The 13493-nt window shown below is 55.9% G+C and overlaps 1 protein-coding gene across 6 annotated transcripts in view; it reads right to left on the minus strand.

The window, feature by feature from the left end:
• The window catches only part of TCERG1L (transcription elongation regulator 1 like), a 69322-nt gene that overhangs the window by 45691 nt on the left and 10138 nt on the right, over nucleotides 1-13493 (minus strand). For all 6 annotated transcript variants that reach the window (XR_006209000.1, XR_006208999.1, XM_007079731.3 and 3 more), the window contains exon 3: nucleotides 6880-7034. Coding sequence is in view for 4 of the 6 variants with exons in the window: in XM_007079731.3 (XP_007079793.2) it covers nucleotides 6880-7034 (155 nt within the window). In the remaining 2 variants the exon portion in view is untranslated. The remainder of the gene's footprint in view (nucleotides 1-6879; nucleotides 7035-13493) is intronic.

Here is a 13493-nt window from a genome sequence, read left to right on the forward strand (position 1 = left end):
CCCGGGGCTGCGGGAAGAAAGTCACGGGGACTTGCTGATAATGGTTACGGAGTTTCTGTCTGGGGTGAAGACAGAGCTTTGGAGGATGTAGTGATGGTTGTACGACAATATTAAGGAAGTTAATGCCACCAGATCGTACACTTAAAAATGGTTACAAAGACAGACGCCAAGTTACGTATATTTTAGTACAATCAGAAGAAATTCGGGACCGATTTTTTATGGAAAAAAAATCAAAAGATGAGGAAAAAAAATACTGTAATCGTGCTGTAGCCCAAATGCTGATATCTACAACACTCCATATATTTCAATAAAAGAGACAAAGACTTAAGCATGTCACGGAATACAAAACAAAACAAATGGCCAATAAACCTGTGAAAAGGTTCACTTTCACTCAAAACTTAAAAAACGCCAGTCGAAACAAAGAATGGTTTTAAAATTCAAATGTGGATGATCTCTGGTGCTTGCAGAAGTGTGCAGAATCTATTAGTGGGTCTGGGAGCTGGGCTATTGTGGAGGAAAATTTAAAAGGCATGTACCTTTTGACCCGGCAGTTCGAATAATATGAATCTGTACAATACAAATGCTTGTAAAGATGCTCCTAAGATAAATACATGTGCACAAAGACATTCTTATCAGCACGTCCAGCTGAGGGAGAGGGAGCGGGAGAGAGGAGGGAACCTTGCACAGAGGACCTGAGCACTCTGCGGGAGAAGACTGGGCCCCGGGAGTCAGGGCTGGCCAGATGTCCGAGTCCCGCCTACGGGACTGCCCCACGGGCACGCCCAGAACACAAGGCTCAGCAGGCCTGTCCTTCCGCTCGATGGGGGCCAAGCTTTGACGGGACAGCTGCACCCCTGACCTGAGTTCTCTGCCAATCGCCCTGGGACAGCTCTGTCTGCATTTCCTAAAATCCATGAAATTTGCAACAGATGAGTCATTCACTTAAAATGGTTGTCCCAGGGGCGCCTGGGTGGCTCAGTCGGTTAAGCATCCGACTTCAGCTCAGGTCATGATCACGTAGTTTCTGAGTTCGAGCCCTGCGTCGGGCTCTGCGCTGACAGCTCAGTGCTTCCGATTCTGTGTCTCCTTCTCTCTGCCCCTTCCTCGCTCGTACTCTGTCTCTCTCTCTCTCTCAAAAAAAAATAAAACATTAAAAATAATAATAATAAAAAACACATAAAAGCTGCTGCCCTGTGCTCTTCAGGACTGCTGTTTGTGAGCCAACGGGAAGAACGGGCACCCCCGTTCCCTCCGAGACACAGAGGAGAAGCAGCCCCCAAGACCGTGGCTGCCCGGGGCGAACGGAGGGGCAAGGCGGGTGCACTTTCCTGCTTGGCCGCGAGCCCCGAAACCTGTCCCCCAGGCTGGGTCAGGGCAGCTGGCAGAGGTGGGTGGGGGTGTCAGCGCCGGGGGACACGAGGGAATCCCGGGGCAGATCCAGGGCCCTGCACCGTGCCTCCATCCCCTCCGCCAGCCGGGGGGCTCCTGACACCGAAACTGGTCTCTGCGTTTCTTGTTTGTCTGCAGGTGGTGTTCGGTTTACGGCCTGGCCGCTGGTCTGGGACTCACTTTGCTCCTCCCCCACTGCCCCTGGGCCCCCTGCTCGCTGCCGGGGCCGGGTGTCAGCCCCGTCCCCAAGTATACAAATGACTGGTCTGGAAAGGAACTCATGTCCTCCTCCTTCCCCTTCCTTCCCTTCCTCCTTCGTTCCTGGGTCCGCAGTCAGGGGGTGACAGCTTGAAGCATTAGGTTCTGGGGAAAACCACTTTGAAAAATGCTCTTCCCGCGTCTCGGGGTTAACAGCTGCACAGACGGGACCCAGCCCCTGCATCAGCGCTAACTCAGCAGTGTTGCTGACCCCGGTTGAGCCTCTGCCCGGCCGTCCTGGCCACCCAGCTGCAGGAAACAGGGAGGTGACTGTGACGGAGCCTCATGAAGACCCCTGCTGTGATGCCTGTCCCAGCCGCCTGGCACACTCTACTAGGAGTTCAGGCCCCCTGACCCTGCTTTCTGGAGGCATGACCTGTCCCCACTCATCTGCCCCATCTAGGGTCTGGGTCATTCATCCCGCAAAGAGGAGCCACGGGAGGGGCCCCCACGTGTTGTCAGGTGTGGGACACATGTCACATGTGAAGGGCAGCGTCCCTCCCAAATAGCCGGGAAGGCTGAACTCTGCTTGGGGCGGGGGCTCTGCAACCTGATCCCTGGGGACAGGTGATGCCCACACTGGAGTGTGGAGGACGAGTCGCTGAGCCCGGCCACCTGGTCCCCCTGTGGCTCGGAGATCCTCGTGCTGTCCCTGGGCAAACAAAGCCGGGGAAGTCACAGCTGTGTTGACTCACGGGGATGGTTCCACGTCCTACTTGGCGAAATGAACGTCATTAGCATTGTACATCTGTCTTGAATATAAATGACTAAAATGTTTACAAAGTAATTGAAGCCAAGTGACGTCCGTGCCCCCTCTGCTGCAGGTTGGGGACAAAGCGGCATTAGAGGACAAAGCCGCCTGCACCTGACTGTGGGTGTGTCGGGCACAGGGGGAGGTGCGTTCCCCTCACAGGCTCGCAGCTCACGAGAAGCCTGGTGGAGTCGGACCCACCACGGTGCAAATCCGGGCCCCCCACCTGACAGAAGCGTGACCTTGGGCCATCTCTTTTTTATCCCCTCTTCTGTCAAATGGGTATAAAGCCAGTGGGTTGCAGAATGATGACCCCAAAGATGGCCGTGCCCGGTCCCTGGAGCCTGTGACTGTATCAGGTTAGGCTGCAAAGGGAGATTTGCAAAGCATCCTTCCTTGAGATGGGAGAGCATCCCGGGTCGTCCAGGTGAGTCCAGTCTCATCAGAAGGACCCTGCCAAGCGGAGGAGGAAGGCAGAAGAGTGTCCAGAAGGATCTGAGGTGCTGTGCTGCTGCCTCTGTGGTAGAGCAAGGGGCCCGGAGCCCCGGAAACCAGGCGGCCAGAAACACGTCTGCCGACACCCTGGGACTTAAGTACCGTGACAAACTGGCGTTGTGGCAAGCTGCTAAGCGTGTGATGGTGTGTCCCAGCAGCGACGGGTAGTTCACACAGACGGCGCCCGCCCGGTGAGGCTGGGGTGGGCTGGGGCCACCGGGCGACGCACCCCTGGTTTCCGTGCGCACGTCCCTGCCGTCCCCGACCCGTGCCACCCGCAGCCCAGGTGCGAGGCCCGGACGGCCGGGAGCCCTCCACCCGGCACGAGAAAGGGGGGCTCTGGTGCCGCAGGTGAATGCGGCCCAAGAGCCGAGCGTCTGATGGGGCCGTGGACACCGAAGCCCGTGGACGAGCGCGAGCGTCCTCTGAACCGAGGCCCCGGCCAAGGCCCCCGCGCGGCCGGCGGGGTCGCAGGTGCGGGCTGAGGCTGGCGCCTCTCCGTTCACTCCGGTTCCGCAGGTGTCTACTCTCAACGAGCCGTGGACTTCGAGAGCCGAACCCAATCAGGACACGCTGCCAGACCGTCAGGAGACGGTCCCGGGCTCTGTCTGACTCTCTGAGCGACGCTACCAGAATGAAGCGGCTCTGATGCTCGTCTGCTGACTGACGAGCGGCTCAGCACTTTCGGCAGTGCTGTGTCCTGGACCCCGAAGCCGTCTGGCACCATCAGTCCCTGCTTGTTTGCCTCACGTCCCCGGCAGGCACACACGCTTCTAGAACCATCGCAGCTAGATGTGGCAGCTCTTTCATAAAACTCGTGTATTTCATTTGCCTCTTGAAAGATAATTGGTATCCGCTGGAAGGCTTAATTGTTCCATTCCAGACCAGAAACAGGTATTCATATATTCAAATCCATAATGACTCACAGTTGAACAAAATGTGAAAAACAAAATCCTCCACCAAGAACAATCTCCCCTGGAGCTGATTCTTATAATAATTAGGGTCAGATCACTGATGAGTCATGATGGATGAACAGCCAGGGAAAAATGTCACTTGCTGAAGGCTGGAGGTCATCAACTCTGCCCACTAATCGCTAATTAATCCTCCAGAAACACCCTCTGTCCTAACTGTTTTGCCGCAAACACAACAATTTGGGCGGGTGGGTCTTAGGAAATTAGAAATTATGCACGTAAATGTCAATCCTACCCTGCGACAGGAAGTTGCATTGAGGTCATTTGCATATCTTGAAGATTCAGGTTAAAAAAATACTGGTTTAAGAAAATCTCTTCCTCTCTTTACAAGAGGAAGCAAGGTGAAAACTTGTTTTGTAACTACACATAATCTTAATCACATATCTATCTAGGTAGAGTAGTTTGGGTCATGGTAGCAGGTTAATGGATGACAAAATATCCTGATATAATAAATCTAAATTCATCAGATATTTCTGCTTGTGTTTGTCAGACTTAAGACTCAATTCTCTACCTTTTTTAAGTCTAAAATGAGATTCTTGTTAGGAGACTCAAGTGGAGCACTGATCTATGACCCACATAACTCAGATCCCTGCCGTTAAATTAATTAAACAAGGAGGCCACCAGGCTGACGTGGCTCTGATTCCTTGGAGGTCTACTTAAGCAAACCGAAATCTAAGCCAGTAAATATCTCAGGTTGCAACACCAATCAAAACACTAAGGATGACCGGGGTGCCTGGGTGGCTCAGCCTGCGAAGTGCCCCACTTTGGCTCAGATCATGATCTCGCAGTTTGTGGGTTCGAGCCCTGAGTCGGGCTCTGTGCTGACAGCTCAGAGCCCGGAGCCTGCTTCGGACTCTGTGTCTCCCTCTCTCTACTCCTCCTCTGCTCATACTCTCTCTGTCAAAAATAAATAAACAGTGAAAAAAAAGTGCTAAGGATGACCAATCACAAATAGGCACCTGTGTCTGAAGCTGCCGCCAATCAAACGGTTTCCCTTCTTCGCTTCCCCACCTTGTCTGTCCCCCCTCGCCGCCCCGCCCCCCCCCCCGGCAACCATCAGTTGCCCTGAACTGCTTCTGCTTTGGTACTCCCCAACTGGAACCGGCTTCTGCTCAAACAAATTCTTCAAATGTTTAATATCCCTCAGCTAATCCTTAACCCTGTCCTCCACCTACAATCCCCATAAGCCTTGAAATGGCAGGTGACTCAGCGGGGAGCTCTGTGCATGCCTCTGTTTCTCCTAGACCTGGCTTCATTCGACCCAAAGGACAGAAGCCACAGGGCAACCATGCGTTGACTGTTAATGAGCTCCTTCCTCATGCCTACCAATACTTCGGGGGGGGGGGGGAGAGAAAAGGGAGGGAAGGGAGGGAGACAGGGAGGGAAGAAAGGAAGAAGGAAGGAAGGGAGGGAGGGAGGGAGAAAGGGAGAGAGGGAGGGAGGGAGGGAGGGAGAGAGGGAGAGAGGGAGGAAGGAAGGAAGGGGAGGAGGGAAGGGAGGGAGGGAGGGAGAAAAGGAGGGAGGGAGGGAAGGAAGGAAGGAAGGAAGGAAGGAAGGAAGGGAGGGAAGGAGGGAGGAAGGGAGGAAAGGAGAAATAGCACCCAATTACCTAGAAGTACGTAAGCTAAGGACACTGCCTGCATTATCCATCTTCTACCAATCAAATAAAATCACGGCTACCACAACTGCACCCCGTGTTTCTAATGGGACTGGGGAGTCCTGTGAGGCCCCAAGGTGTGCAGTGTTTTGTGGTCCGTGAACCACGGGATGGTTTTCTAGAGGATTTGTTTGCAGACCTTCTGTCAAGAAAATATTCCCTGTAAAAATGGACACCACTCAGTCAAAGGAGGAAACAAAATCACAAACCCAATTCATAGTGTCCCTGAATGCAGCTAAGTTTTTACAGATTCAGTTCACGATGCACCTAAAGCACTTGTCTTTTCCCAATGTGGGTTGCCCCAGGCTCTCTGGAGAAGGGAGGGCTGTCTTATGTGAAACAGGCATATCACACCGTCACCTCTCAATCCTGAGGACCACCACCAGCTCCCGAAGGGCAATACTTTCCAGGCTCTCAGCGCTGTTAAAAATGCTAAGAAAGCTTTTATAATACCGCTTTCTAAAGTTGTACTTAACGCCTCTGCCTCTACCTTTGACTAAGAACCGTGGGCAGGTGCTGGCTTGTGTTGGCCCCATGTGATGGAATGAAAACCATCGATAAGCTCAATAAAGCACCCCATAAAAATAAAGACCCCTTTTCCAGGGGTCAAGATCCAGTTTCCTGGCCTCTCGGCCAAGCGCGTGCATCTCAGGTCGGGACAGTGCTGCTGATTTCAAGGTTCTCCAGCGTAGCCAATGCTATTTTAACCCACATGCTCAGGGAATGGGGCTTTCCCAACACCGCAGCTAATAAAAAAAATATATGGCATCTAATCAGAAAGTATCCTTGCTGAAAATGCTGAACGTTCTTCTCAGACTCTGGGGAAATGAGATTTACATGGGTTTCTTCAGACACCGTCACCTCCCTGCCAAGTACCCCGTCCCCTACAGCAGGAACGCAGGAACGCCCCCCACATGCCCACCTCTCCCTGGAATTCAAGCACCCCTGAAACAAACGATGGATAGATTTTGTTCAAGGCTCTAAAACGAAGGTAGAAGGAAGTTTGCTCTGGTTTGTGAGCGTCTGGTCTCTCAAGTGGGGCTCACGAAACAGTTGGAATAAAAATTCAATGTTGGCTGACAACGATGCTAGAAGCTTCCAGAGGCGGACAGAAGGCCTCTCTGAGTTCACAACTTTCCATAATGCGGCAAGGAAGCCCCAGCCAGCCCCCGGGAAGGACATGCCCTTAGCAGAAAGTGCCATAAAAATTTAATTCCTAAATTCTAGAGTAGCCAAGACAATTCTTTAAAGATAAATTTCCCGCATAACCAGGAAAACCCCACTTCCCATCACGACCATCAGGAACACGCAGTTCAAACACTAGGAAAGAGGACACAAACGGCCCCGCTGTTAGTCACCTGTCGGGGCCTCCAGCTTGCGCTTGTGGGGCGGGTCCTCGATGATCCTGTTGAGGTCCCCACGGTTCTTCAGGTCCATGGGCTTCTCCCACACGGACAGCTGCATCGTCGGGTTGAAGAAGAAAACCCGGTCATCTCCCGTCCACACCACACACCTGTTTGAATGGAAAACTCACCTCAGTTACCCTCGGAGACATTTAGTTAAGAAATCATTGGCCTGCACCCTCACCCAATAATAAACCCTGTACAAATAATGATGACCGCGTCTGGCTTTTTAGGGGTCCTTCACAGAGATTCTCGTACTTCCCCATTTGATTCACAGGTCGATACTATCCTAACCATCCTTTGACGGACACCGAAGTGGAGCAAAGCAAGCAGCCTGACAAGGTCCTTGGAGGTCCAGGCTCCTCCTGGCCAACAGTCTCGGCTTTGACATAGCTCGGACCCTGTGCTCTGCCCCAAGGACTGCATACTTTGCAGGGGGCTTCCCGGTAAACATTCTTAAGTACCGTACACGTGGGCAGATTCATGGGCCGTCGTGGCCCAAGGGAGTCCGCATCAGAGACATTAAAAGGGCTGCTTTGATTAGCAACTTTGGCCCTCGTTTCCTGGCTTGTTTCTAAAAGATCAAAGGGTGAAGCTTTGTGTTTTCATATGTAGGAATCTAAAACCTCCAGAAGGAATAATATGCAATTTTAGGACCCCGTATCTGGGGAAGGTTATCAGGCAGGAGAAAAGATTAAAAAGAAAAAGAAGGGAAGAAAACAAAAGAATTTATTTCACCTGTTCCGAAGGAGCGTGCGTGGGTCCGTAAGGACTTGGATCTGGGGTCCCAAAGAACGCAGCCGCTCAAGGCCACCAGCCCAGCTTCCAGCTCTGTCCCGAGACTCGTCCCGGGACGGGGCAGGGAAGCAGCGGTGTGCTAGCCTGGGCTCCCAGAAGCTTCCTCTCGGACAAGGCCTCTCCCCTCCCTGGGCCTCAGTTGCCCACAGTGGTCTCTCAGCGCCCTGCAGCCCCAGGCATCTCGGACTCCCGGTGCTGGGGGCTGAGCGGGAGAGCCCATGTGTGCTGAAACCCTCTGGCTACTGATTGTCCCCTGAGGTGGGGGCCTCTGCCCAACGGGAACTCGCCTGCCAGGCACGGCCTTCGTCTCCGATAACCAGCTCCTCCCCTGCCCAGCCAGCAGCACGGAGCCGTCTGCCATCAGGATAGAGCCAGCCGTCGCCAGCCGCTCCGCTCTGCACAGAGGAAACCCCTCCGGCCCTGAATGTACAGCCCAGCTCACCCAGGAAGACGTTTCCCACGGGCCGCACAGAGGGCTCGGGCGCTGAACCCATGTTCTGGGAACTCGGAACAAATCAGTCTCCTTCCCGAAGGTGATGCTGAGATGGTCTGTTGGATTTACTACCCCAGCCAGGCCAGGTTCAAGGGTATGGTAGGCAGAATGATGGCTCCTAAAACGTCCACATCTTAATCCTTCAAGCCTGCCAGCGGGTGACCTAACAGAGCAAGGGGGGGCTTTGCAGATATGATTCAGTTAATATCTTCGGATGAGGGAGGATCCTGGATTGTCCGGTAGAAGAGCGAGGCAGGAGGGTCCGAATCAGAGGGGGAGACGTCATGGAACCAGAGGTCAGCCGCGGGAACCCGAGAGACACAAAGACCTCCTGCGGCTCTCAGGCGGAGGAAGGGGCTCCGGAAGGCAAGACGCTCCAGAAGCTGGAAAAGGCAAGGAACAGACTGCCCCCTGGAGCCTCCAGAAGGAATGTGGCCCCACCCACACCTGCACTTCAGTCCCGTGACACCAGGGTGGGACTTCTGACCTCCAGAATGGTGAGGTGATACATTTGTGGAGTTGAAGCACCTGGGTTTGTGGGAGACCGCTCAGCGGCTCGCCTGTGGCCCCTCTCCGTCCTGGGCACCAGCATCGGGACCCGCCTCCAGCCAGCAGTGACCCAGGCCCCAGGCACCGGGCCCACAGGCACTGGCCACCACTGGCCCAGGCATCCCAGGAGGAAGAAGACAGCAGCCTGCCCTCTGGCTGACATCTTCAGCTCGAGACCTGTCCTTAACCTTCAGGTGACCTTGAGAGCTTCCCTCACCCTGCCGGCCTCTGTTCCATCATCCGTGTAGGAGGGGGTTGGAAAGGAAGTCTGCATTATTCCAACACCCCCCCGCTACGGGGACGTGAAAGTAAGACGTCGGGGCCCCGGCCTTTGTTAGAGGCGGGAGGGCTCCCGGGCCCACAGGGGTGCTGCCCGCGCTGGAGCTGGAGGTCCAGGGGGAGGGCTGGCAACCAGGAACACAGTGTTCCCATCCCTCCCCTGCCCCAGGCAGCCTGGGCGGGCCTTGCCTAACCCCTGCAGGCCGGGAGGGGGGCGCATGGCTTTATAGCACGCAACTCGAGGCATAGAGCTTTTATGGAGCGTGAAGCCGAAGGTAATCACGCTGGCCATAAGTGATGCACAGTTCAGCCACCGCGTGAGCTCCCCAGACGGGCTTCTGGGCCAGCAGGGACCATAAACCCTGTCAGGGCCGCGAGCCTCCTTCCCCCACGGATGCAGCTCCTGGGACAGAAGGCTCCCCGCCCGTCAGGGGGCCTCGCTCCTCACCACACGCAGCCCTGGTCTGGGCACCCCCACGCCCTGGCCTGTGACCTCTGGGGACTGGAGGGGGCTCGTTTTCCTGTCATCACGGCAGCTTCACCTGGAAAAAGGCTGTGGGTCAAGCCACATCGGAGGCCAGCTCCGTGCGGGAGGCGACGGCGGACCCCCGGCCTCTTCCTGCGCGCTGCCCTGTGTGCCTTCGGGCTCGGGGCGCACACGGCCCACACGTGGTTCGGGAGCCTCCTCGGGCTGGGCTGTGGCTGGAAAGGGAGCTGCAGGCCGCAGCGTCATGCATGCTGTTCGACAGCAAGGGGCCTGAGTAGAATGTTCTAAAGCATCTGGCCACTGCATTCGTCTGCTCACTTGACATAAAAGAGGGGCCACATGGATCCACAGCGTCTCCCCGAGCCCTGACCTCACCTGACAGAGAATAACCTCTGTCAGCTTGGCTGTGGCTGACACACCTAACGGGTCCCTCGGCGCCCGGCAGCCGGGCGTCCCGTCCCCACCGCCCCCACCAGCCCCGGGGGCCCCGCCCCCACGCTGACTGACCTGTTCCCTCCCCTAGAGCCATGGAGGGAGACGGCACTCAGCTGGGAGTCCAGGGGCCTGGAGACCTGCCCTCCGGGGCGGCTGTGCCTCTGCGTCTGTACCACCCGAACCTGTGGCTTCATGCCTCAGCGTCCTCATTTTTGAAAGAAGGTTGGCGGACTGGGATCTAGTCCCAGACGGTCGTGTAAGTCCCTCCAGGCTTCGATTCCAGTTTCTAGACTTCTCTCGCAATTTTCCAGGTTGGTGCCAGGACCCCAGTCACGGTCAAGCTGGTGTCCCTCCCCTCAGACCGACGTTCCGGGCAGGTGCGCCCACGCCTGGCTCCCTGAGCCCGGCAGCCTTGGGTCACGGCCGCACGTCCGAGGTAGCTCTGCTCAGCCAGTCACAACCTCACCCGGGGCAGTCTGCAGCCCCCCACTTCAGCTAGGGTCAAGGGGCGGGTGCGGTCTGTGGTCCAGGGCCCCCAGGCTCGGCCTCAGCTGCCCTGACGCTTTCCCTCTCCCCTCTGCCTGGAAATCACTCCTTGGCAACACAGACATCCAGATCCCTGCCTGCCGCTCCTTCTGGGACATCTGATCCGGACAAAGCCCAAAGGGGAGGAAGGACTGTGTTCCAGGAGATGTCCCAACAGGTGAAACAGCAGGTGGTGCCTGTGCCGGGGACACGGTTGCCCCCCTCTGCCCTAGAAAACCTGCACTTTGGGTTTTCAGAACGAAGACCTGATCCCACCAAACACAGCACTGTCATCGTTACGGTGGCTCAAGGACTCAGGCGTGAGATGTTCATGGAGAAATGGTTAACTAGGGCCTGTGGATGTGACACGGTCCTGGGGCACATCAGTTTGTCCCACAAGTAGCTGGGCCATTTCACATGAGAACTACTGAGGAGCAGGCAGCCTCGGAAAGGCAGGTGCCCAGTGGCTTGGAGCAGAGAGGGGGCGGCATTGGCTCCAGGCCAGCCCCCCAAGGTCCATCACGGGGACCAACCTCAGATCACCCCCAGGCTCTCTCACCTGGCTCTGGGAGGCTGTCCCACTCATGGAGCGGATGGCCTCCTAGGTTGTTGACTATAAGTCACTGGTTTCCCAAAGGCCCGGGCAGCGTGCTGGGTCCTAAGAATGTTCTGGTCAACAGCAGGGAGGAGACTTGAGAACAAGAAGCTGAAGACAGATGAGGGAAGATACCCACCACTCCTGGCTTGGGCAAGCCCACAGCTGTCATGCGGTGCCATGGGGTTTAAGAGAGATGGGGTTTCAACTCTGGGCCCTAGGCTGCCACTTGCCCATATCATGTTGTCCTGACATTAGACTGAAGGGAGGCCCGTGGGTCCAGGCAGGGGTCCAGGCAGGGGTCCAGGCAGGGGTCCGAGCAAGTGTGTCTAGCAGGTGAGTTTGGACAGTAGGTTCAGACAGGTGGCTTATGGTCAGGTGGGTCTAGGCAGACGGGCTTGGGCGCATGAGTCTGGACAGGAGGCCTGGGCGGCTGGGTCCACGGAGGGGTCTGGACAGGAGGCCTGGGCCAGCAGGGGGCTCTGGGCAGCTGTGTTCAGGGAATTAGGGACTCTGCTGAAGCCTACCCCAGATAGGCTAAATGGCGTCAGAGGGACCCCTGGGTACCCAACCTCCCCTAGTGCAGACAGCAAGGTGGGAGCTGCCCGTGTTGGACTGACCTCCAGCAGAGCCTGTGGGACCCTGCCCCGAATTCCTCCCAGTGTCTCGGTTTCCAAAGAAAACCAAATAACACTCCAGCAGGGATCAGGGCAAGCCGGGAAATCTGGTTCTCTCGAGAGCCGCTGCTGAGGGCTGACAGTCTGACGTCTGGGGTCCTCCCTCTGCTGCCTCTCCTTTCCCCGGTGAAGCCCATGTGCAGAGACGCTAGAAAACATGTGCTCCAAAGAGCCGCACGATGGCAGGACCCCCGATGTTCTCCGTCAGGTGGACGCGGCTCGTTTTGTCCCGAGGGGCTTGCAACCAGGCTCCAGGCACCGCTGTTACCGCCAGGAAGAGACTTCACACCCGGGGACTTAATTGGTACCATCCTCCCCAGCTCCTGGGTCAGTCCCGTTCCAGGGACACGCTGACTCCGTAAGCTCCCGGTGCCGGGTCCAGAGACAACCGGCTGGCATCCGAATCCCGGGAAGGGCCAGCACCCTGACTGCCCCAAAGTGTAGAAGCAGTCACTGCCCCCTGACTTCCATCACCGAGCGTCCAGCACAGGGAAGGACGGCGGCTAATGAGACCCTTACTAGGAGATTATTACCAGGAAGAGAGCCGAGGGACAACAATGAACATGGCACCCACTTCCCATCCAGGCTGCAAAGAACCCAGTTCCTGTGTCGTAGGGACACGTGTGGAATGGAACCAAAGAGCTGGTGGAGAGCCGGTGGCAGGGTAAATAAACGTGAATCCCCAAGAGAAATCTGCCCATCCACTTGTCACGGTTGGTTTCAACTAGAGCCAGCTGTAACATGGAAAATTAATTTTATGTACCATTTCATGCACATTTTAAGTAATATGTATACGTTCGCCTTCTTTAATCATGCTGCATAATTTTTGGATAGCTGCCATAGTCCCTCTTCTCCTTAACTGTCCCAGTATCCCAGAGGATGTAATTGGCACACCACAGCTATTTAAGTCTGGTACAGAACATCCACACTTAGCAGCCCTAACAGACGAAGATCCGGATCCCGTCGAGTGGAATCTGGGCTTGCAGCTGTGGTGCGCTGAAGGGTTCCCACGGTCGCCTTTTGGACGGCGAACCCCCAGGGCTGCAAGCTCCAGGGGTGAGGGGTGTTTCTGCTTCTCTCTCCAAGCATGCCCGCCCTCCTCCTCACATCTAGGCAAAGACTTGCTTCAGGTCCCTGCCTGTCCCAGGAGGACTGTCCTGAGGGGACAGAGCCTGATGTCCCTTGCACCTCACCCCCAGGGCCGAGGGCTCTGGACTGAAAGGCAGGGTGTGGGTGCCCTTCACTCTTCCCTCTCTGTCCTCACCGCCCCCATCACGTTCAGGAAGGGCCCTCTGGCTGGCGCACAGGCGGCTTGGATGGGGTGACAGGTTCAGGGAGGAGTAAAACCTTCCCTCTTGTGATAGTGTGATGTGGACCAAGACATGCACATTCGGTCTTGTTTCTGGCACAGGGTTCCTGAAACCCTAGGCGTTTCCTACGAGGTGAGAGCAGAGACAAAAGGCGAGATGGCCTTCTTGCTACTTGAATCACAAGCCCTTTGTGCTAATGAGGTGACTTTGGGGCAGCCCTCAAGGATGGGGGCAGGTGGCCAGGGAACTAACCATGTGACCAGAGGGTTGGAACTTTCAACCCCGCCCACCCCCTCCTCGAGGGAGCGGAGAGGGGCTGGGGGTTGAATCCATCACCGATGGCCGATGATTCAGTCAACCGTGCCTACATGACGGAGCCTCCATAAAAACCCAAAAGGGGGAGGGTCGGAGATCTTCCAGA

Source organism: Panthera tigris, chromosome D2 (assembly GCF_018350195.1).
Source record: "Panthera tigris isolate Pti1 chromosome D2, P.tigris_Pti1_mat1.1, whole genome shotgun sequence".
Lineage (NCBI taxonomy): Eukaryota > Metazoa > Chordata > Mammalia > Carnivora > Felidae > Panthera > Panthera tigris.